Below are 25,470 nucleotides of genomic sequence, written 5' to 3'. Positions count from 1 at the left end.
CCTTTACAAACCTAGCTATATACTCTTGCTCCCTTATTCACCAAGTTGTATAGTCTAGATTTGCAGAGTGAGTCTATGATCAGCACTGACTGCCCTTATCCAAGAGGGACACAGGTGACACCCTGGGATAAATTTACGGTCTCCTATCCAGTTTTCTAATTTATGTTTAAATAAGGTCATTGAGGAGCTCTGCTTTACATGAATTGGTAGACTGTTCCAGAAGAGTGGCAATCTCTGGGAAACATATCTGTCTCTCCAGCATGTCCTGTTAATGTCGCAGGCTAGGTTAAGATCCCTAGAATGAGTGAATCTTGCCCTATTTGACTTGCGGATGTGTAGCATTTCCATTAGGGCAAGGTCCAAGACTGCCCTGTAGGCCAGGCAAAAGTCGTCTCTCAGCAGCCTATAAGATACAGAATACAGTGACAGGGCCCTTAGTCTGTTTATGCAGGTCATATGTGGAAGGCCCTGAATTTTCTTGGTGAGAAACCTCTGAGGTCCTTCCAGTTGCTGCAATTGCCAAGTGAGGTACATACAGAAGGAAGTGTTGTACTCTAAGTGATCTGATGATGAATGACTACAGGGGAGTTATAAACATCCTTAGCTCTGGATGCAATGTCATTACTTATGAGATGTGCACTCACAGTGTTGTTTACCACTGTGGACACATGGTGATCGAAGTTAAGGTTACTATCAACCTGTGTTCCCAAATTTCTCACCACAGAGTTTGAGTTCAGGGGGTACTGTTAATACTGTAATTTGCAGGGACTTTCCTTTTGCCAAAAGGGATGATAATCTGTTTTTTGCATTTAATTTAAGTCTGTGGCTTTGGCACCAGTCAATTTTCTGTGTAAACCCTTTTTGTAGTATGTCAACATCATTGGGGGACTCGACTGCACCTGATTGCAGTTACTGGCAAACTTGGTAAGCCACAGGCCATCTATTTTTGCCTGGACCTCTGAGAAATAGATTCCAAACAGTAGGGTGCCCAGCACAGATCCCTGTGGTATACCACTGGTAAATGGTCTGCTGGTAAAGGTGTAATCCACAACTTTGACTATGTGTCAGTGAGCCAGCTACCCATGTAGTGATATAAGGGTTAATTCCCAGCTGGGTGAGTTTCTCAATGATGCCTGAGTGGGGAATTGTGTCAAAAGCCTTGGCTAAGTCAAGATAGGCTGTATGTACTGTTTTGCCTTCATCCAGGGCTTTGGTGACAATCTTAAAGAAGTCCATCAGGTTTAATAAGAATGATCTACCCATAACAATGTCAAATTGGGTCGAGTCAAGAGTCTGAAGGTCACCTGTGTCTTTGTTGATAAGGTCCATGATGATTCTCTCCATGGCCTTGCAGATAAGGCTGGTTAGGCTTATGGATCTATAGTTCTCAGGGTCGGTAGATAGACACCCTTTGTGCAAGAGAATTGCTGCTAGGTCTTGTTTTAGACCATTTAGTAAGCAGCAGAGACTGTTATCCAGTCTCACAGAGGCTGCATTTTTGGCCATGGAGAATGTGGTTATGACCTGCTCTTTGGAGATACTAGGTATAGGACTGGTGACAGGTACGCTTTGGGCTATGTCTGGTGGGGACCAAATCTGTCCACTAGCAGGTTGACGATGTCCTCAGGGTCAGTATGAGTGGTACCATCCACTAATAGTTCTGCATAAAGATGGGCTTTCCCTTTCAGATTTCTGATGTAGCTAAAGAATACCTTGTGATTATCCTTAGATAAGGATACTAGTTTAGGTCTGTAATTGGCTTTAGAGGACTTTACAAGATATCTAATTTGCTTGCTCAAGCTGTGGAGGGTGCTTCCTCTGCTGAGTCAGTCCCCTCTTGTTCTTGGACATTATTTTTTTTCTCTTGTTGTATAACCTACTTATGCTTGATGTCCACCATGGTGGCTTGTTTTTTTGTGAGTACTTTATTTTGATCTGTTTAGGTACAGATGAGTCTATACATTTGTACAGGCTTTCATACAAGGCATTTGTATGCACCTCCGTATACAGGTCATTGTTGACAGTGGTAGCAGGGGGTTTGAAACCATTTATGCCATGTATACATATATGTATATCTGTACAATATATATGTATAAACATATGTAAGTAAAAAAATATATACATACACACATATATATATGTACGTGTGTGTGTGTGTGTACATATATATATATATATATATATATATATATAGACATGTGTGTGTTCTATACAGTGGATAATAATATAAAAAATGTACAGTAAGCTAGTTGCATAAGTGTGCACACCTTTAAACTAATACTTTGTTGAAGCACCTTTTGATTTAATTACAGCATTCAGTCTTCTTGGGTACACACCTGCCACCAATTAAATAGACTATGATTAACCCCAAATAAAGTTCACCTGTCCTAGAAGGATTTTCCTGAAATTTGCTCAGTTGCCTGCTATAGCAAAAGCCACGGTTTGCAGAGAGCTTACAAAGCATCAAAGGGATGTCAGTGTTGAAAGGTATCAAGTCAGGAGAATGGTACAAAAAAATTTCCACAGCATTGGAAATACCATGGAACACAGTGAAGACAGCCATCAAAAAGTGGAGAAAATATGGAACAACAGTGACGATGCAAAGAATTAGACGTCCCTCCAAAATTGATGAAAAGACAAAACAAAAACTGATCAGGGAGACCTGCAGCAACACTGAAGGAGCTGCAGGAATTTCTGGTAAGTACTAGTTGTGTACTACATGTGACAACAATCTCCCATATTCTCCATATGTCTGGACTATGGGGTAGGGTTGCAAGATGGAAGCCTTTTCTTACAAAGAAAATCCTCCAGGCCCGGCTAAAATTTGCAAAACAATACATCAAGTCTCCCAAAACCATGTGGGAAAATGTGTTATGGTCTGATGAGACCAAGGTTGAACTTTTTGGCCACAATTCCAAAAAGTATGTTTGGCACAAAAACAACACTTCACATCACCAAAAGAACACCATCCCCCAAGATGAAGCATGGTGGTGGCAGTATCATGCTTTGGGGTCGCTTTTCTTCAGCTGGAACTGGGGCTTTAGTCAAGGTGAAGGGAATTATGAACAGTTCCAAATATCAGCCACTTTTGGCCCAAAACCTTCAGGCATCTGCTAGAAAGCTGAAGATGAAGAGGAATTTCACCTTTCAACACGACAATGACCCCAAGCATATATCCAAATCAACAAAAGAATGGCTTCATCATAAAAAAAATAAAGTTTTGGAATGGCCCAGCCAGAGCTAAGACCTACAACCAATAGAAAATCTGTGGGGTGACCTGAAGAGGGCTGTGCACAAGAGATGCCCTTGCAATCTGACAGCTTAAAACCTCAGCTTTGGCCGGCTAAGATCTAGCTGTATTCAACTGGACGTATTAAGAGAATTTAAGTACCTTTTATCTGCACTTTTTTCAAATAATACAGCATTTTAATTGATTTATTTGTGTTGCACTGAATATTACCTGAACTGGAAGTTTTGACTCTGTTTTTTCAGTTTATTGGTGGCTTTGAAACTGCCCGCCACTCTTGTAAATTTGTGTCTGGATACTCCTTCTGGGCCCATCTCATTTGCTCACTCAACTGAGCGCAGTGAGATCATATTCTGATTTTAGGCACACCTACTGTGTACAAAGAGAGCATATGGGAAAGAAAAAAAAATTTAAGCTTGTTTCCTGCCTTTCCTGTAAGTGGTCTAGACTGTTTGTAGGCTTCTGAGCCAGCAAGCCTTTCTGTGTTGGAGGGAAGCCTTCTAGCTTAATTTTGTTTCTTAGAACTAGCCAGTTTTCTAGATTCAGCACTCAAATCTGTTTCTTTGAACTCAGCACTTGCTCAGAACTCATAAGCACTAAAGCTGCAAATTACTACAGCACTCAACTTTCCTCACTTGTCCAGAGAAAAGCAGTTTTTACTACTTAATAAAATAGCATCTGTCCAGGCATGTCTAAGGGTCAGCTCCTGGTGATTTCTCCTGTCTACCTGATGAATCTGGGCATCTTGGGGCAATGCAGCAATTGCCTCATGTACACAGACAACGCACACATACATTCGCGGAGGCTCTCAATAAAAACCTGCCCAAGCATCAGGGATCTCCAAAGCAGAAACGCAAGCAAACTCCACCCCCCAACACAACTCAAATGACACACAGCCCACAAACTCAGTGTGCCACTCAACTACAGTCTATAAGGCATAGCAACAAACCCATCACTCTAGTCTTAGGTGACTCTATAGTCAGGCACACTGATGTTCCACTCACCAGGCTAAACAAGAAGAAAGTTACTGTCAGGCGCCAGGATCCGCCACATAATACACGCACTCAGGTCACTCCACAAAAAGTACAAATATGACACTGTCATTGTCCATGTTGGTGTGAATGACCTGAGACATACCTCCCTGGACTACATGAAAAGACACATGGAGGAGCTCTCTGATCTTGTAGCCCAGGCTGGTATGTCCTTAGCCCTGAGTAGCATCCTGCCATCACCCAGAATGATACCACAGTACAAGGACAAAATGACTGACTTCAATAATTGGCTAAACTTCTGGTGTCATTCTAAGGGGATCCAGTATTTGTCTGCCTGGGACGACATGATCGACAGACCACGATGCTTTGCCAGAGATGGCCTACACCTGTCGCCCTTGGGATTCCAGATACTGGCTAAGGCTCTTGCCACCCCTATAGTGCCTTTTTTAGGCAAGGTTTAAATGACAAATTCACCACTGTAAACAAATCAACAGCAGCAGCACCAAACAAACCATTGTTATCCAGGACACCATCCGTCAACTTAGCTTTTATGTCATCTACCATGGGTTGAAGCCTTAGCCAGGAATACCACCTCAATACAGGTCCTGAAGCAGCAGCCCTAGATAAAGCTTTTGCTGCATCATAGGTGTACTTGACAGAATGATGAGCTACCTGACAGGAAGCCCTTAGCAAACACAAAGCTGAACTGTTCCCCTGAAAATCTGGAAGGTAAGAAATAGCTTGAGTAGCTTGGGAAAGGAGAGCCAAAACTTATCTAGTCATATCAGTCTGGTAATTAATATCATGAAAGGCAAGAGTGGTAGAAGTATAGACCTTCTTTCCCTGTCTTTCCATAGTCCTGCATTCCTTATCTGAGGGAAGAAATTTAGTGGTGGGCAGTAATTTGGAAGGCTTATCTGAAGCCACAAAAAAAAATCAAAGGGTCGGCAGATGGACACTTGCAAAGAAATTAGCAATTTTCAGACACCTTGTAAAAATGGTCAGGCTTCTTAGGAGCAGAGGGCTGAGAATTCAGAACTTGAGATGCTGAAGAGAAAGCATCCAGTAAAGCAGGCAAAAAGTACAGTTTTGTACCTACCATAAATGTTGATGTCCGATAGGAATGCATCTGCAGTCCTTACAAATGGGTTGTCCTGTCGTCAGGCAGCCCTTCGGTCGGCCGGATTCCAAAGTCTGGGTTTGGCCTCGGCTGGTGTCGCACTTCACCCGACGTCATAGCTGCAGTTCTTCGGGTATAAAGGCATCAGCCGACGCCATTTTCCTCAGTGTTTCTTGCCCCAGATGCCAGGTGCCCTCTTGGAAGGCTAAATTTGGATAAATGCCAATGATTCCAAATAGTAGAGAGCAAACACAAAAAATAAGCATGTATGTACATATATACAAACAAATACACCATAATAGATTCCCCCAGCTAGCTATAAGATGGGCAAATACCCTAGGAGCAGCACAGAGGGGAAGGCGGGTGGGTAATCCTGACTGCAGATGCATTCCTATCGGACATCTACATTTATGGTAGGTACAAAACTGTACTATGTCCTTCAAGGATGCATCTGCAGTCCTTACAAATGGGTAGAATACCATAGCCAAACTGGGGAGGTGGAAAAATAAAGTTATGGTGTAGTTAGGATCCCTTGCAAAACAGCAGTGGCAAAACCTGCTCGGGATCTAGAGTATAATGGTAAATTATAATGCTTGGCAAATGTATGCACGGAGCTCCAAGTAGCAGCCTCTAAAATGTCCTTGGTAGCCACTCCTCGTAAGGCGGCTGTGGTAGTGGCTGTAGCCCTTGTAGAGTGAGGCCTGATGTTCTCTGGAGTTTTCTTTCCATGGTAGGAGTAACAAAATCTAATGCAATTTCCTATCCACTTGGAGATTGTCTGTTTTGAAATTGCTTTTCCTTCCCTTCCTGTTGCATATGCTACCAGTAGCTGGTCAGTTTTTCTATTACCCTTGGTCCTGTCCAGGTAGTAGCGTAATTGTCTATGTACATCCAAGGTATGCAGCAGTCTTTCTCCCCTGTTCTGTGGGTTGGGGAAGAATGTAGGTAGGTGGATAGCCTGATTTAAAGAAACTCTGGAGACCACCTTAGGCATAAAGGAAGGATTTGTTCTCATGGACACTATCTTGATGGAAGATCAGGAAGGGTTGTACTGCCATTAATGCCTGAAGTTCAGATACCCTTCTTGCTGAAGTGATTGCCAGCAGGAAAGCAGTCTTCCATGATAAGTATTGCAATTCTGCTGTTGCTGCTGGTTCGAAAGGAGGAAGTGTCAATTTTTCTAGCACAAAGTTCAAGTCCCATGCTGGTAATGGTGGCTTCCTAGGAGGCTTTACATTTTTAATTCCTCTCAGAAACTGTCTGAGCAGAGGGTGTGAGAAGACAGGAGGATCCAAGTCGTATTTTGCTGAAATAGCTGATGCATGAATCTTGATGGAGGAATAGGACAGGCCTGTGTGGAAGAGCTCTGCCAAGTATTCCAGGATGTTGGCTATGTTTACCAGTGACACATCATCTCCTTTTGCAGTACTCCAAATGAGATATCTTTTCCATTTTGCTGAATATTTTTTTTCTTGTTGAGGGTCTGCGAGCTTCAAGGATAATGTCTTTAACCCTTTGGGATAAATTTGGGTTAATTGGTCTTATGCAATGTTCCAGGCAGTCAGCTGCAGAGTTTTCAGGTTTGGATGCAGATTGTTGTAGTTGTTCTGTGTTAACAGCAAGGGAACCAGGGGTAGTGGCCATATTTGTTCCCGAGACATGCTCCTCAGTAATGGGCACCAATGTTGCCTTGGCCAGTCTGGAGCTATCAGAATGATCCTTGGACAGTCCTCTTTGATCTTCAATAGCACCTTGTGCATCAAAGGAAGTGGTGGGAATGCATATGCTGTCAGGTTTTTCCAACTGAAGGATAGGAGTCCACCTTCCAAGCAAGTGGGTGGTACGTCCTTGTGCAGAATTTCTTTAGTTGGTGATTGCGTGGGGATGCAAATAAGTCTATTTCTGGGAGCCCCATTTTCTTGTAATGGTTTTGAAGATGTCCGGATGCAGCATCCATTCGTGGGCATCCGTGGTAGTCCTGCTTAATATGTCTGCTAGAATGTTTTCTTTTCCTGGTACAAAAATTGCTTTTAACTGAATGTTGTAGCTCAGGGCCACATTCCAGAGGTCCAGTGCCATCCGGCAAAGAGGATACAAATGTGTGCCTCCCTGTTTGTTGATGTACCACATAACTGTGGTGTTGTCTGTCCTTATCATCAATAGACCTTGTTGGAGGAATGGTCTGAATGCCTGAATTGCCAGTTTTACTGCCAGCATTTCCTTTAGATTTATGTGTAGGTGCAGCTGGTCTTGAGTCCATAAGCCTTGTATGCACTTGTCCAGCATGTGTGCCCCCCAACCGAGGTCTGAGGCGTCTGTCGTGATGGTCTGGCTTGGTTGAGTACTGTGGAAGGGCAATCCTGTGTTTGATTGACAAGCCTGAGCCCACCATAGGAATTATTGCTTCAGGCATGGAATAATGGGAATATGGGTTTCTAAGCTGTGCTTGTGTTGAGACCATAAATTCCTTAGGTACCACTGTAGTTTTCTCATATGCAGTCTGGCATGAGGAACCAATATTATGCAGGATGCCATGAAGCCCAAGGCTTGCAGTACTTTTCTTGCTGTCAGATGGTTCTGCTTTGTTAAAGCCAAGAAGTAGAGAGGTAGCTGCTCCTGTTTTTCTACTGTTAGGAATGCCATTTGCTTTGATGTGTCCAACTCTGCACCCAAAAAGGTTATTCTCTGGGATGGTATCAGTCTTGACTTTTTTATATTGACTGTGTATCCCAGGGCTTGTAGCAGGTAAATGACCCTTTGTAAGTCTTCTGCTAGCTTGTTTTTGTTGTCCGCTTATATCAGGCAGTCGTCCAGGTAGGGGTAGATTTGGATTCCCTGAAGCCTGCAATGAGCAATTACTGATGCCAGGCATTTCGTGAACACTCTGGGTGCAGTAGGTAAGCCAAAGGGCAATGCTGAGAATTGATAATGCTCTGATCCTGCAAGAAATCTGAGGTATCTTCTGCAGTTTGGTCGTATGGGGACGTGCAGGTATGCCTCCTTGAGATCTAGAGTCACCAGCCAAGACTCCTTGCCCAGCATAGGAAGAAGCTGCTGTAGGGTCAGCATTTTGAATTTTTGGAACAATGAGGAATGTGTTTAATGCGGACAGGTCGAGAATAGGTCTACATTTGCTCCCTTTTCTTGGTACCAGGAAGAGTCTGGAGTAAAATCCCTTTCCTTGCTCCATAGATGGTACCTTTTCTACAGCTCTCATCCTTAATAATTGGGATATTTGTTTTAGAGCTTCTGTCTTTTGATTTGGAGGTAGGTTTGGCATTCCTCTCTTCTCTGGTAGAGTATGGAAGTGAAACCTGTAACCTTGGTCTATTGTCTGTAAAATCCACTTGTCTCTTGTGATGTAATGCCAGTTTGTTGTAAATAAGGCTAGCTTCCCGCCTAAGGGTGCTTGTAGTTGTTCCCTGGTAGGCGGTGCCAGAGCCAAGTCACTGTGATTGACCTGTAGTTGTGGTGGTGGCTGTGTCTGTGGCTGTTCCTCGCTGGTTGTTGCCCTGCCACTGGCGTCCTCTGTAGGCACCCCTGGATTGGTTTCTGCCTCTTGAACGCCTATTCCTGCCTCTCTGAGTTCTGGAGGAGTCTGGAAAGGACCAATTCTTGGAAGGCCAATTCCTGCTAAACCTCGGAGGTTGGACCTGTAAGAAATCTTTCACTGTTTGGACAGATTTTGCCTTCTCTTCCATCTTCTTCAGCACTTGTTGTGCAGGAGAGCCAAACAAATTGATCTTATCCATAGGAGCATCTAATAGTTTTGATTTGACATGGTCTGGTAAGGCCTGTTCTTTTAACCATGCATGCCTTCTGATGACTGTGCCAGTCATGGCTGATGTAAAGGAAGCCTCCAGTGCATCATAGCCGCATTTTAAGGAATGGTTACTGACTTGTTGAATGTTATGTACCATTTCCTGCACATATTTTTGTCTACTGTTTCATCTGAGGACACTTTTTGGTTAACTGGTCTAGCAAAATTCTTGATACTGCATCATGTGAAATTGACAGTTCAAGGCCCTAGCTGAAAGAGTAGCAGAAGTGTAAACTTTTTTACCCCATCTCTCTAAGGATCTGGATTCCCTTTCAGAGGGGAGGGTTTTTTGGCAGAGGTGGCTGCTACAGCCTTAGGTCCTTGGGAGATAGTCTCTGGATCTGCAAAGGGAGCCTTAAACAAGTGGTAATGTGTGTCCGGGACCCTGTAGTATCTATCGGGCTTAACAGGGGCCGGAGGCAGAGAATCAGGAGCAGTACAAGCATCATTAAATGCATCATCTACAACAGAAAGAACTGGAGGTATGGCTAAAGGCCTATGTTGTGGTAAATGCAGAAAAGTTCTAAGCCTTTTTCTGGAATCTGAAAAATCCTGGCCCTGCCACTGAAATTGTTCCCTCATAGCATGCAAGGTTTCCCCAAAAGAAAATTCCTCAGGCGGAGAGGCAGAAGGGATGGACTCTTCAGCATCAGAGTCTTCATAAGGGGAGTACGGAGCCTCTGGAGGGTCTGTATCATTTGAATCATCAGAGGAATCATCAGTAGACACTGGCTCAGGGGGCTCTGCTCTAGGCCTCTTCTCTGGAGGCGGGTGAGAGGCCCTGTCTGGTTGAGGTTGGGATCCTCGGATTAAAGAAATGAGATCCTCTGCTAAACTAAGCATTTGTGAACTAGAGCTAGGCCTGTGAGAGGGGGCTTAGCAGGCACAGATTTAGTAGCTTTAGCTACTTTAGCCCTGGCAAAGGCCTTAATGGACATGGCTGCAGGTGGCCTAGCAGCTCCACGTGCAGGGGTTGAAATATCCAAGGGAATAGTGTCTGATAATTCCTGAGAAACTGCAACAGCAGGTGGGATTTCAGAAGCCGATTCCACGAGGTTGGAAGAGGCCTCTGTAGAAGGAATGTTTTCGGCTGAAGGAAGAACCGCTTGCTCGGTTTCAGCCGAAACCGAGACACTCGCGGTTGGCTTAACCGTGGTTTCGGCTGAAACCGCGAACCGCGAGTGTCGGTCCTTTTCCTTGCGTTTTTTAGATATTTGTGAAGTCGGAGGATCCGACGGCATAATATAAGCAAAATCGGAGCCGAAAAACTCCTCAGCAAATTCCGACCGACGTCTAAGCGTCCGCCGGTTTAAAGAAGCACAGGCTAGACAAGCTGCGACGTCGTGGTCTGGGCCTAGACAAGGTAAGTAGTAAGAGTGGAAATCTTTATGAGGTATTTGTTTCCCACAAGTTAAACAGTTATTCACTTTTTCTGACATCGGCTGAGGCAAGAAAGAGTCCCCAACGGGGTACTTAGCTTTTTAGAAGTCTTCGTAGTAGTATTCGGTAGTAGTAATCTCTGGTTCTGACCGACCGGCACTTGCGAACAGCTTCTGCTTCGGGCGCCACGCGGCAAGATAGACTGAGGAAAATGGCGTTGGCTTCTGCCTTTATACCCGAAGAACTGCAGCTATGACGTCGGGTGAAGTGCGACACCAGCCGAGGCCAGACCCAGACTTTGGAATCCGGCTGACCGAAGGGCTGCCTGACGACAGGACAACCCATTTGTAAGGACTGCAGATGCATCCTTGAAGGACATCTGAAAAGAATAGCAAATGGTGAAGGAGACTACTTGTAGGACCTCATAATATCTTTTTTGTATACAAGAAACTTGGGAGCAATCTCAATTGAAATACTCCCTCATCTTAGCAATTGTATCTCCACAGTAATTTCCTCAATAGGAGATTCCGGACTAGTAGATTCCTCTTCAGGAGATGCATACTCTAGAGGGGAAGGAATCTGGGTGGAATAGGCCAAGGATTCCTCATCCAAAGAAACCTCCTCATCAATAGAATCCTGATTCCCTAACTCTCTTTTGAGGGGAAGATGTTCAAGAAGAAGCAGAGACAGAGATGCCCGATGGAGGCTTCAAAACCATATGGGAATTAAATAAGCCCTGGGTTAAGTTCTGCCACTCATTTTGAGGGTCCCTGGATGAAGAAACATGCTTTGTTTATTGCTTCTTTTTTACATGGATGTCCGCCTTATGAAACGTGGAAGGACCCAACGTCAGCCAACACTCAATAACAGTCGTTGGAATCTCCTCCTTTATCAGAATTTGTGGATCCCCCTAGGCCCTTCTGTAATAATAAGTCTTGGTTCCTCCTGACCATCTGAAATGGACATCTGCAATGTCTCTGAGGATGTTCCTGTCATAGGATCAATGGTGGCCTCTGAAACAGCTCCAGCTGAGGAATCTGACCCCAGAACTGGCTGAACCTCCAGGCTTTCACCAGCCTTGAGAGAGGTGTCTGATGTAGAGGTGCAATGGAAGAGTCTGAACCTTGGTGTTTTTGGCCTTTTTCTTCAGTGAAGACTCAACATCAGGCCTAGAAGTTCCCTCTATAGCATCTTTGGTTAAAAGTTTGAGACACTGATTTTCCAAGTAAATAGCAAGGGACAAAAGACGACTTTGTAAAGTCTTAGGCACAAAAGCCTGACAAATACTGCAAGTTTTGTGATCATGAGCAGGCCCTAAGCAAAACAAGCACTGCTCATAACTACCTTTATGTGGAATTTATCCTCCACACTGGCATTTGCCTTTTCTAGATAACATGTAAAAACCCCACAGCAAAAAGCAGCAGTAAATAAGAAAAGAAAACCCCAATGGGGCACTTATCTGAATGGCTTGATTTACCAGCAAACAACTCAGGTGAACGGACTGACAATCGAAGACGGCATTTGGGCTAGCAGCACAGAAGTTCTGAAGATGGTATGTCCAGGCATTGCCTTTATGTCCTTATGTTCACAAGGAGCATACGTGCAAAGTATGGTGTACTTTAGGTAGTAAAAGGCTTTGGTATACTGGCGGACGTTGGGCCACTCTTGGCAGGGAATCCCTCATGTTAGGAATACTGCAACAGTAGTACAGAAGGACATGACACTATTATGATGATAGAAAAATAGGGTTAACTAAAGTTATAATTTATCAAACACATGCATGACAAGGAAAGAAGACTTTATTCTCTAGTCCTTTTACTACGTGACTGAATACAGCAAAAGTGATCCGCAAGTTATCAGCCATAAGAGCATTAAATAAGTAAACAGCTTCTGTAACAAAAATATAACAATAAAAAGTTGACTATTCTATTCTTCACAAAAAAAAAGAAAAGAAAAAAGCAAAATCATAATAAAATTTCCAGCTTCTGAAGCCTCACTTACACTATCATCCAGCCTTTAAAAGGATACTGATTTCATTATCTCTCTGATGTAGAAGATCCCGAATTTTCTTAACATCTTCACTGCTGCTTTCTGTATTATTTGAGTTTCCTAAACAGCTTTCAGTCAAAGATGGTGTGTTTTCAAAAACTCTTCTTTCATTTGCTAATTGCTATGAAGAAACAGTATATAGAAAATAATGAAATATGTAAAACTCCAGATTGTTTCTTTTATTTATCCGAAATACAGAGAGGTGAACTTGATCCAAAGAAAATAAATATATAAAACCACAATATGTTTAAAGTAAAAATGAAACACAAGGAAAATGGCAACACAACAGTACACATACCACCACCAATATGAAATAAATGTATAAAGACCAGAAACAAAAAACATTTTTTCATTAAACAGCACTGAAAGAGGGGAATCCCATGGGCAGTCATGTTGAAATGGTCTACAGATGAACCTTGATAGAGTCGGATACTAACTTAAATAAATACTGTAAAAATCAGAAAAAGATTAGCCCTGAGTGGCTGATGATTATTTTATTGGCACCAACTAGAAAACCTCTTTGATTTGCTAATATACAATTTTCTAGCAGCAGGCTTTTTCACCTCCATTAATACCTGTGGCAAGCCCAGGTGCTTAAAATTATTAAGACCCTATCATCCAGCTGTTTGGTGTCAGGATGTATCAAACACCCCTGATCTTGTGGGATTAAATCCAGTCTGTCAGGAATCTTGTGGTAATTTCCCCTGGCCAATGCCAAAAGAAGGGAGAACCACTGTTGGCTGGGACAGAAAGGAGTCACCACACTGAAGTCCTTCTGAATCTTTAGAATTATCCTAGATATCAGTAGAAAGGGTGAAAAAGCATACAGGAACATTTCTGTCCAAGGAAAAGAAAAGGCATCTGTCTTCCAGGCCTACTTGCATGGAGTCCTGAACAGAATGTTGCCAGTCGTCCTGTTGCCAGGAGGGAAAAAGGTCTCCCATGAGGAATTTCCCAGAAATGAAGATCCCTCAATTCAATTTACATTCATGAGGGTCTGCCCTGGTCTGGTTCAGCTTGTCTGGAACACAGCTCTTCTCTGATGGATACCTGCAGAGTGAGAATGTGCTGTAGACCTACACCCCAGACAAACATAGCTAGTCTGCAGAGGGAGTATGATATGGATTCCCCTTGCTTATGTACCACATCACTGTGGTATTGTCTGTAAATTCCTGAAGAGGTCCCAAGAACCACAGATGGTTCTGAGAGTAGACAGCATTTACAAGAGCTAGCATCTCTTTCATGTTTTGGTCTGTTTTTTGTTCCAAAGACCCTGCACGTTTTCTGCCAACTGACAATGCTCCTCAAGCAAAGTCTGAGGCACCTGTTGTGAATGACTGCTGTGAAGCATGAACAGAGAATGGGAGACATGGATTCTGAGAAGTTTGATGCCTTCATCATTTGATTACCCTTTTTACAACTCCAAGAACTGGAATTTGAAAAGGCAATGGGTGCTGATGCTGGAACCAGAAAGATATCAGATGCCATTATATCTTTCTCCTGCAAAGTCCTACAAGAGGTATCATGACAATCATGGATGCCATTGGATCCAGAGTCCTGAGGTATTTTCACACTGAGATATAGGTCTGAATGGAAAACCCCTGAAACAGATCTAAATATGGATATTTTCCCCTGTGGAATAAAAGCTCTTTGTGTTGATTTGTCTAGCAGATACCCCAAAACCACAATCCTGTGCAAGTAATTTTGCTTGAAATGAACTTAAAGTCATTTCTCCTCCATTACATCTACACTGTGGATATCTGCATATTTGACTCTGTAAAAAAAAACAACATTTTTTTCTTTTAGGACCATCTTTGTAAATTAAATTCTGATAGGACTGTCCTTTAAAATCAAATGAATAGCTAGAAGTACTGACTGTTCGCCCAATGCAATAATTCACCTCTTTGCAGAAGAATCATGAGCTTTGGTTAAGTACATATGATCTGTCACAGCTACCTTGGTTAAATAATGATTCCAGTGATAATGGAGAACATTGGACCATGCATAAATTGAAGACAAGAGTGCAGACACTGGTATAGCTTACTGCTTAAGGCAGTAATACACCAGCATTACACATTTGTTTTGTAAAGATTTCTTTTTCCACCCCACTTAAAAAGTTTTATATGACAAAAGGTGTTGTGTTAACATCTATTTTCTGAAAAATAAAAAGTACAAAAATTATTTGTTTATTTATTTATTGATTGATTGCATTTGTTAACTGAGAAAGTCCACTGGGCCTAGAAAGAGCCCATTTTCAGTGGAGGCCCGGGAAGAAAAGCTCCACATTAATTACATACAAAAATAAAAATATACATAGAACAAAGTATAATGAGCAGTACTTTTACATTCATTAATTTATATGTAAAAGATGTTTAATTACATACAAAAGTAAAAATGTTACTATGTAGAACAAAGTAATTAAAGCAGTACTTTTGTATTTAAAGAAAGTAATAGCAATAAGAATGATAATGTTTCAATCAGATATGGTCATGTAAGTAAAAACTGGCATTTGAACTAACATGAGTATAAATGTATTTGCCAAGTTCTTAGCAGAGGAGAGTTGATTTCAGGGTAGAAAGGAGGTGATGGGAGGGCTAAAGTAGGAAAGGTCAAGTTAAAGGTGAAAGCAAGGTGTCAGCGTGGTTGGGAGGAGGAGAAGAGATATTTGTAGTTGAGTGGTTAAGGTTGAAGGTCTGGTCATGCTAATGCCTGTCATAACTGACTGGCTTTAATCTTCAGTGATTTACCAAAAAATTAAATATCTTACAAGGGACAAGGCAAGAATATGAGTCAGAATCAGGGGTCTTAAAAAATTAAAAAGAACAACAGCTTTTGCATCAATGTGCATTTTCTTGATAATTATGAAACTTGAGTGTCTGGTATTACTGACTGATTTTAATTTCCAGTGATCCCCTTAAAAAATAAATAAATAATATGAGGGACAAGGCAAAAATATGATAATAATAATTTCAATAAGCAGATGAAACTGTCTCTACAATTAATCTGTAACAGGGAGGTTCTAATGACGACAGGACTGAAGCTTTCAAGTTGAGATAAAAAAGGAATCCATCCATCCATACACAACCCATTTTCCCATTTTTGCACATGGGGTTAGGGTATTACTTCAACAGTGACAATTATCTGCAGCCCAGGTTTATACCGCTGGGTGGCTAGCCCTGTCGCAGTAGTTCTTCCCCACCACACTCACACCTTTGGCCAACTTGGAGTGTCCAATCCACCTATTGCATGGTTTTGGAATGTGGGAGGAAACCACAGCACCCTGAGGAAACCTCCACAAACTCAGGGAGGACATGTATACTCTGCACAGAAGCACCCCAACTGAGAATCAAACCAGGGAACCCCTTGCTGTGAAGCGATGGTGCGATCAGTTGTGTCACTGTGCTGCCCCAAAACTACCCATTCCCACTAATAAAAACAGCAAAATACTTCTAAGAACTACTAAACACTACACTACCTTTCTCCATTCACAGTTTCACTGTTATCAGAAATTAAAATGGAATTCAATAATATGTAAAGGAATAGTTTGCAACAAGCAGAATAAGATAACTGTTTTTCTAATAGAAAAAGATAATCTGACGTGGCTGATCTATTGTGAAAGAGGGAAATGTGCCATAAAAATAAAGAACTAGCAGACATAATATGCTTTTTTTTAATTTACTAAAATGCTATATATCTACTTGACTCCTCCAAAAGTCAGCAACTTAAAAACCATTTCTGGATTATATTCATCTTCCACACTAATATAAAATGTGACTGGAAAGCTATAGGCAGATATTAACCTAGTAAATACAATATAAGCTATAAAGCAGTTAATGAGTAGCAATGCTTCAGGCCTGAATGACATAATAACAGCAAGTGTATCAACTATTTAGTGCAGAACTGGACACCATATAAGCTTATACTTTTCGTTAAGTATTTAAAATGAGTACACCATTGTCAGAGGTAAAAAAAAAGAAAAACATTCTCATACTATTGTCTTGCCTAAGACAGCCCAACTCCTTATGCTAACCAGTAGTTACAGACTGATCCTTTTTAATACCATATGATCATATGAATGAAAACCAACAGTAGTAGGCTAACTAGTTTTCAGAAAGGAAAACTATATCCAAACTTTGGTATAACCTAATTAATTGGGTTTTGTTAAAGGGTGGTGGATTGAAAATTATTTTTGAGATCTTAAGAATATTAAGTTGGACCCACTCAAAGAATAGTGCCTTACTGTCATGTTTTGCACATACAGAGAAATTATTGGAGTTGGTGGAATTTGCAGGGTTGGGATTCTATGTGGGATGTTATAAGAGATATTAGTATGTGCTAAGTTAGTATGCTCCCATTCAGGTTAAAAAAGATGCCACTGTATCAGTCATGCTGAATGGGCATTTTACAAGACTATTTGGGTTAGAGACAAGAATAAGACAACGGTACACTTCATCACCACTAATTGTAGTGGCAATAGAAATCTATGTAGCAGCTATAAAATGCACAAGTTTCTTTTTAGAGAGAACACAAAGTAAAACTTTCTGTGGATGACTGCAAGCTGATACTTGCTAGCCCAGAGAGTCTATCAATTTAATTTTTCAGGTATTCCACTATACCTCTAGCTTTAAAGTATGCAGGGGAAATCAAAACTGTTTCCCTTAAATAATTAATGTGCTACTATACAGTCATTAGATCAGCCTATCTGGTGGAAAAAATGGATAAACACTTAGGTATATGTGTCTGTTTGTGACTAAATGGCAGTCTTTTTTCAGAATTTACAAAAACTTCTACAATGCATTTTTGAAATGTTACACTAAAGAAAAGTCCTACAATGAATGGGTTAGGAACTTTACTATCAGTTACCTATACAGTTGACTTAACATCCACAGCTCAGGATTTTTTTTATTGTACCATGAAGTACACAGCAGTCTTGCACACACAACAATCCCGCTGTGCCTAATAGTCGAGCCTTCAATCTAGAGTACCACGTAATCTCGACCAGTTGCGTTTGGGCAGTTAGAGCCTGATAAACTGGTCCTTGATCATTGGTTACATTGGACAGGAGAGTTGAACAATGACTGCATCTTCTTATCCCCACTGCTGACCCTTTTGCGGCACTAGATGTGTTCTCAAATGCAAGCCGCCGATGGCACAAGATGACATGCTTCTCTGGCAGCAGACCAGCTGCATATTTTGAGTTTGTGGATAACTGGCATCTAGAGTTTTCATAGGTTCATAGGTTTATACTAGGCTATCTGCCCAAGGCATTTATAAGCCTAGCCCAGAGTTTTGTGGCTTTCGCCACCCCTTTAGTTTGGAGGATACTATGCCCATTATTTTGCTGTGCCTCTGTCAAGCAGTGACACTGAGATAATCCCTGGGGTATATCTGCAATCTCCCATCCATTGGTCAAGATTTCTCTTGAACAAAGCCAGCGAGGTGCTCTGCCTCACATGTACCAGGATTTTGTTCCACAGCATAGGGAGTCTCTGGGTGATGAATCTGTCCCTCCAGCACGTCCTATTAATAACCGTGTCAAGGTTTAAGTCTCTCGCCCTTGTAGTTCTGAGAGATCTAGATTTTTTGAGGTGAAGCATGTTCATCAATTCTGGGTTGGACATGGCCTTGTATGTCAGGCACAGGTCACCTCTGAGCAGACGGTAAGCGACTGAATAGAGCTGGAGTTCCTTCAGTCGGGCAGCATAGGACATATTTTTAAGACCCTTTATCCTTTTGGTGAGGAATTTTTGGGGTCTTTTCAGTTGCTGCAGGTGTCGTGTCAGATACATTCCGAATGGGGCATTGTACTCAATCATTGGTCTGATGAGCGATGAGTACAGGGGGACGATGACTTCCCTTGATCTAGATGTGAATCCTTTCATGATCAGGTGGGCAATGTAGAAGGTCTTCCTAACTACTTTGGCAACGTGAGTGTCAAACGAAAGGTTACTGTCACAACCTGGGTCCCCAAATCCCTGATAACCTCTTCTGAGCTCAGTGGGTTGCCACCTATATGGTAGCTAGGGGTAGCCTTGTTTTTCCCAAAGGGTATGACTATGCATTTTTTGGCGTTTAACTTTAGGCCATGGCTCTGGCACCAGTTATCCATTTCTATAAGACCCTTCTGAAGGATATCTGTGTCAGATGTGTTCTCAACTATGGCGCCCAGTTTGCAGTCATCTGCAAATTTTGTCAGCCATAATCCTCCTGTGTTTGCTTGTACTTCTGAAAAGTAGATGCCGAACAAGAGTGGGCCCAGGACAGGGCCCTGTGGGACACCACTTGTGACAGGCTTTGAGTCTGACATGGCGCCAGCAACTCTGACCCTGTGGGTTCTGTCACTTAGCCAGTTTGCAACCCATCTTGTGACATATGGGTTTACATTTAAGCTGATGAGTTTTTCAATGATACCTGAGTGGGGTATTGTGTCGAAAGCCTTTGCCAGGTCAAGGTAGGCTGTGTGGACTGCCTTTCCCTCATTTCATGGCCTTGGTGACTGTTTCGAAAAAGTCAACCAAGTTTAAAAGGCATGATCTGCCTTTGACAAAGCCAAACTGGGTTGGATCCAAAGTCTGCAAGTCCCCTATGTCTTTATTTATGAGTTCCATTATGATCCTCTCCATAGCTTTGCAGATCAGGCTTGTCAAGCTGATGGGACGGTAATTTCCAGGGTCAGTGGAGGCACCGCCTTTGTGAAGTGGGACCACAGTTGCTGTACGCCACTCCTTAGGCACGTATCCTGAGGTGAGGCTAAGATTAAACAGCTGCCCTAACTGTGGGTTTAATTCCTCATTGAGTTCGTGGAGCACACAACCGGGGACACCATCTGGTCCCATGGATGCTGTGTTTTTTGCCTTGGAGAGAGCAGTTCTCACCTGAGCGCTTGAGATGTTTGGGGGGTTACAATCCTCTGGTACAGATATCTCACCTTTTGGGAGTTTGCACTGAACCTGTCAGCCAGTATGTTGGCAATGTCTGTAGGTTCAGTAATTTTTACATCATTTTGAACTAATTCTGAGCATATCTGGGAGTTTCCTCCCAGGTTTCTAACATAGCTAAAGAAGGCCTTATGATTGTCTTTTGAGTCCTTAGCGATTTTTCTCTCAAAATTTGCCTTGGATGATTTTATGAGAGCTCTTAGTTTTTTACTTATAATGATCAAAGGTGTTTTCCCTTTTAAGGATTTTGCTCTATCTTGTAGTAGCTTCCTCCTTTTGTTATAGAGTTTGTTTATGGCTGGGGTCCACCAGACTGGACGCTTGCCTTTGGTACAAAGAGTCTTTGTTTTGTTTGGGATTGCCTGATCCATGCAGTCCTGTAGGTGCTGGTAGAAGGCATTTGTAAGTGATTCAGCGGCTTGAGTAATGGTTTCTGCAGGCTCGGGGGCCTTAAAGGAGACCACACCAGTTTTTAGAAGTGTGAAGTCGGCTTTTGAGAAGTTCTTCACTGTGGTCTTTTTTATCTCAGGTGGGGGGGGATGTGGACTTCCAGTGAGATTAGTTTATGGTCTGATCTCACCAGTGAGGGGTATACTTCCAGTGTTGAACATTATGACCCCATGTTCGTGATGATGAGATCTAGTATGTTTTCTCCTCTTGTGGGGATGGTGACTAGTTGTTCCATGGCATTTGAGTTTATGAACTCTAGGAACCTTTGGGCTAGAGTGTTGGGGCTTGAGTAGTGATCCCAGTCTATATTTGGGTAGTTGAAGTCACCTAGTATGATGATGTTTGGAGATACATTTATCCCCTCCAGTGTTTTCAGGAAAGCTATGTGAGGTTCCTGAGATTGAGAGGGTGGCCTGTAACATGCTATAAATTGCAGAGCAGTCTTGCCTATGGTTAATTGCACCTGGATGGTCTCCGATGCATCGTGCATTGCCACCAACCTTGAGGTGTGGGTGTCCTTGATGAATATAGACACCCCCTCCCTTCTTGGTGTTATCTGGATTTTGGGGCCAGAACGCATGATATGAGGTGAAACCTGATAGTGCCGGGGTGCTCTCTGGAGCCTTGAACCAGGTTTCAGTCACCGCACAGACATCGATGTTCTCCATACTGAGAAGGGCCTCAAGTGCGTGCATCTTGAGGTTGAGACTTCTGACATTGAGCAGCATTACCCTTAGTTTTTTTCCTTTTTTGTGTACTAGGGTGGTAGGTTTAGAATTTGAGCCTTGCCTAAAAAAGGCACTATGGGGGTGGCAAGAGCCTTTGCCAATATCCGGAAGCCCAGGGGTGACAGGTGCAAGCCGTCCCTTGCGAAGCAGCGTGGCTTGTCCAGCATGTCATCCCAGGCAGACAGACATTGGATCCCCTTTGAGTGACACCAGAGTTTAAGCCAATTATTAAAGCTGATCATCTTGTCTCTGTATTGTGGCATCATTCATGGTGAAGGTAGGATACTGCTCAAGGTCAGGGTCATACCTGCCTGGGCTACATAATCAGAGAGCTCCTCTATGTCTCTTTTCATGTAGTCCAAGGAGGTACGTCTCAGGTCGTTCACACCAGCGTGGACAATGACAGAGTCGTACTTGTACCTGCTGTTGAGAGACCTGAGTGCTTGCGTTATGTGGCGGATTCTAGCGCCTGACAGGCAGCTTACTGTGACCTTCTCCTTACTCAATCTGGTGAGCGGGACGTCAGTGTGTCTGACTATGGAGTCACCAATGACGAGTGTGTCTGGCATTGTGCTTTGCCTTAAGGGCTGTGACTGTTTGGCACACTGACTATGTGGTCTATGTGTTGAATGTGTTGTGTCCTGAGGTGGCAGTTGTTTGGGTGTCTGCTTTGGTGGCCTCTGCTGTTTCGGTATTTTTGATCAGAGCCTCCAAGTATGTCTTTGTGTATTTATGTGTATGATTTGAAGTTTTGATAGTACTATGTGAGACTGGGTTTGTGGTGTGTGTGGTTACCTTCTCCTCCTGTCTTGTCTTGCCAGTCCTATGTTGAGAGAGGTCAGCCTCCAGTTTGGCTATATAGTTGCATCTCTCGCATGTATTTGTGTTTTGTGGAAGAAGGAGAGGGTTGTCCGTGTACATGAGACAATTGTAACATTGCCTCAATATTCCCAGATTCACCAGCTGAGCAGGAGAGGACACTAGCAACTGATCCCTCGACATGCTAGAAGGAATAGACAAAGACTTTAAAAAGACTCCGGGGGATGTGGGTGATCGAAAAGGGGTTTTGGCTGGTGGGGTACTATGTATAATAAAAGTGCTATATCAAAGTAAAAAAATACTTTAGGAGCAAGTGCTAGGCTTTACAGATAAAGAATAGTCTACTTAAGAATCAAGTAGAGCTGAACTTTTTAGATATAGAATACGCTGGTTTGATCAGCAGTACAGTTCAAGGAAGGCTGTTTTAAGGGAAAATTTGAAGAGTGGACTTTAGGCAGCCCGAATAGTTTAACCTTGATTAACCGCCACTGCTCTTGTGTGCTCCTGTAGCAACTCTGAGCTAAATCGCGCTAAAGCACGCCAAAGCGTGCTTTATAGCAGGGGGCTGGAAAACACAGGAAATGACCCAAAATGAGGAGTTTAGTATTTAGGCTTTTGAATCCAGTCATTATTTGGATTGCTGGTCTTCTGAGATTTGGAACAAGTCCTAGAACCAGCAGTTTTGCTTCCTGAATTAGATTATTATCATGTGATTTGGTTATGCCCTGCAGTGATGCTGTAGTTAGTCAGATTAAAGAAACCCATATGAAAAATCCTGTTCAGAAATGTTTCCCACTACCCACAGATCTAGGTATATTTGTGGCCAGAAAAGGTAAGAACTATGTTTTCCCCTACTAGAATTCATTACTATTGCAATCTGTTTACAAGCAATACCTAAGTTAACTTCTGATCTTGGAATGCTTAAATTAAAGGTTGATATTAACAGAATATGTACTCTTTCTCCTCCCCAAGAAATATATACTGAGTCAGAAAGTAAAGTATGCTCGCCCTTTTAGGAAATATAAAATCAATTTCGCTAAATGTGGACATCAGTTCTCCCTGCCACTTTGCAGAAGCTGGTCATCCCTGGGGAATGTGACTGCAATTCTGCACTGTGAGTATTAGAAGAAAGACGCAAAAGACACAGAGACTGCATGTCTTCTGCTCTCCTATTTTAGTACTCAAGATTAAGGTTCCTTACTGTAGCAGAGCTGCATCTTATAACCAAATGTACAGGGTTTGATTCCTTCCAACTCCATTTACCTACTGTGTGAAGTTACTTAACCAGATAATGCTCCCAGGTTGCCACTGAAAAGGGAGCCACTTGTACCCAGAGAGTTTACCTGATTAACAACTGTATAAAATGAAATCAATTTAAAAAGTGACACTGGCAAAAGGGTCTAACATAAAGGCTGGAATGTGCATGAGAAAAAAATGAAAGTAATGTACCAACAATAGCAACAGGTCTGGTCTCCTATTGATATGCTGGCACTCAAACTGCCAAGTGCCAAAACACCAGAAAAAATAAAGACAGAAAATACAGGAAAAGAGCTAGTGTTGAACATTGCTCTTCTTCCTAAAACACTTTTGCAGGGGGCAAGCCGTCTGCGCCCCCCACACCCACCAAACTTATATATACCAACTCTAAGACTGCAATACCAAGGAGAAAAAGGAATATTCCAGGAAACAGCATCTCAAATGTAGTATATGCAAGTCTGTTCTTTCGGCCAGTCAGTCACCTCATTTTGCTCTGACATGTCCCAACATTTTAAAAGGTTAACTACAGATCCTTTCATCTCATTCCAGCTGATACAACATATGGGTCCTTGAGCCACCAGTTCAGATCTGATCTGGTCAATTTAGTGCTCCAGCCTCAAGTCTTTCCAAAAAATTCAATCCAATAATGCCCTGCTCCTCTCTGACTAGCTCAGATCAAGCATGACACCTAAAAATAAAAATAAAGGCACTTGTATTGCCTTTGATTCTTCAAAAAAGTCCTTCAGACCCTACAGATTCTCAGGGGAAGGAGGATGGGTTGTCATATTGGCTGGACTAGGATGAAAGGATCTGTTTTTATAGTAAGTACATAACCTTCATATCCTATTCATCCAGACTGTCCAATCTGACATATCAGTCAAAATCCCCAGCTACATAGTTCTTGGATGGCCTCAAGACAGGAGGCCCTTCAGAATGATAGCCCCAAAGGAACCTCTGGGTCTGGAAATGCAGTCTAACTTGTAATGCTTGATAAAAGTGTGAGCTAAAGACCATGCATCAGCTTGACAAATGTCATTATGAACAGAGACCCGAAGAACCTTGTAGAAGTTGCTATGGCTCTTGTGAAATAAGGTCTCGGCTTGCAAGGTAAGGTCTTGTTTTGAGATGTTTAACTGAAAGAAATACAATCAGAAAACCATATAGATAAGGCGATTTTAGATACCTTCTTACTCAATTTGTTTTGTGCGAATGATACAAAATGTTGCTCATATTTTCCAAAGGAAGCTGTTCTGGGAAGGTGGAAGTAGAGTTGCATCTGCATATCCAGTGCATGCTAAATGTATTCTCCTTTGTTTTGGTAGTTTGGGAAGAATACTGGAAGATGTATGGCTGAGAAACGTTGGTCTCACAGGTAATATTTGGAGCTAAGGAAGAGATGGTCCTGAAGGCAACCCTATCCTTATGGAATAGAATGGGAGGAGAAACAGAAGATAAGGCATGCAGCTCTGAAATCCTCTTAGCTGAAGTGACAGCCACTAAATGGAGAGGTTTCCAGGATAAGAATTTTAGATCTGGAGAAGTGACTGTTTCAAATGGAGGTGTAGACAGTGCTTCTAGCACACGGTTTAAGTCCCATGGAGGAGATGGATCCTTTGTGGGAGGCCACAAAAGGAAGGTGCCTTCTAGAATAGCTTTACATTGTCTATGAGAAGCTAGAAAAGAGTCCTAAAATCCAGCATGGAAGGAGGAAATAGTTGCCAACTGTACCTTAATCAAGAAGAAGCTGGACCCAGAACAACACAGAGAGGATAAAAATGTGGTACATCTCCAACTGATGCTGAAAAGGGTTCCATGTTATGAGTTTCCTCTCACATGGTGAGTCATTTCCATTTATCAGAATACACTCCACTCATGGATGATTTCTGAGAAGCTGAAAGGATGTGAACCACTTCAGTAAGAAGGGCTGTGTCCCATTTCACCAACAGAATTGGAGAAACCATGGGGTTAGTTACAGTTTGACAATGTCCAGGTGAAGTTCCCAGGTGAGTGAGTGATGAGACCCAGTAGCAGACTGAGGAGCCAAGGGGGCTCTTGCAAGTGCAGTTTGAGAAGAGAAAATCATATTGGTCTGGACAAAAATGAGACAATGGGGATAACTGCAGCCTTGCAATGAATGGCCTTCTGTATGAACTTGGTGATGAAAGGAACAGTGGGACAGGGTTAAAGTAGCCCCAGAAGCCAAGGATGAGAGAGAGAGTACATGGGTTTGTACCCCTGATAAGACAGGATGGCAAAGTAACTGCTTCATTTGGTGTTCAGGGGAGGATCACACACAGATAACAACAGGGTTTGCCCCAGCAAATAAAAATCTCCTCTGTGATTGCTGGATTCATGGACCACTTATGAGGCAATAGGAGGTTCCTGCTGACCATATCTACTAAATCGTTGAACCTTCTGGGAATGTGTATGTTGCAGGAAGAAATCAGTAAGGGGCCATCACCCACTGTCATAATCACATGGCCTTGTGACAAAGCTTGCTTGTTCATGTATCAGACTATCATTATATTCTTTATCTGTATGTTTTATCACTCCTACTGGAAAACCGTCCTGCAGCTCCCGCAACTCCCGCAACACAAGGAGAACCTCACGCATCTCCAGGATATTTATGTGAAGACAATCAAGTCTGGCCAAAAACCTTGAACCATTCTC

General features: G+C 42.5%; 1 protein-coding gene across 1 annotated transcript in view; it reads right to left on the bottom strand.

Annotated features, from left to right (window-relative positions):
• Window positions 1-25,470, bottom strand: part of KIF6 (kinesin family member 6) — a 4,303,753-nt gene that overhangs the window by 2,071,372 nt on the left and 2,206,911 nt on the right. Inside the window, exon 12 of the mRNA XM_044084863.1 lies at window positions 12,588-12,729. Within this exon, the coding sequence (XP_043940798.1) occupies window positions 12,588-12,729 (142 nt within the window). The remainder of the gene's footprint in view (window positions 1-12,587; window positions 12,730-25,470) is intronic.

This window comes from Protopterus annectens, chromosome 1.part1 (genome assembly GCF_019279795.1).
Source record: "Protopterus annectens isolate FY-2018-M chromosome 1.part1, PAN1.0, whole genome shotgun sequence".
Classification (NCBI taxonomy): Eukaryota; Metazoa; Chordata; order Ceratodontiformes; family Protopteridae; genus Protopterus; species Protopterus annectens.
The sequence above is the reverse complement of the archived record's forward strand: the minus strand, read 5'-3'. Positions and strand labels throughout refer to the sequence as shown.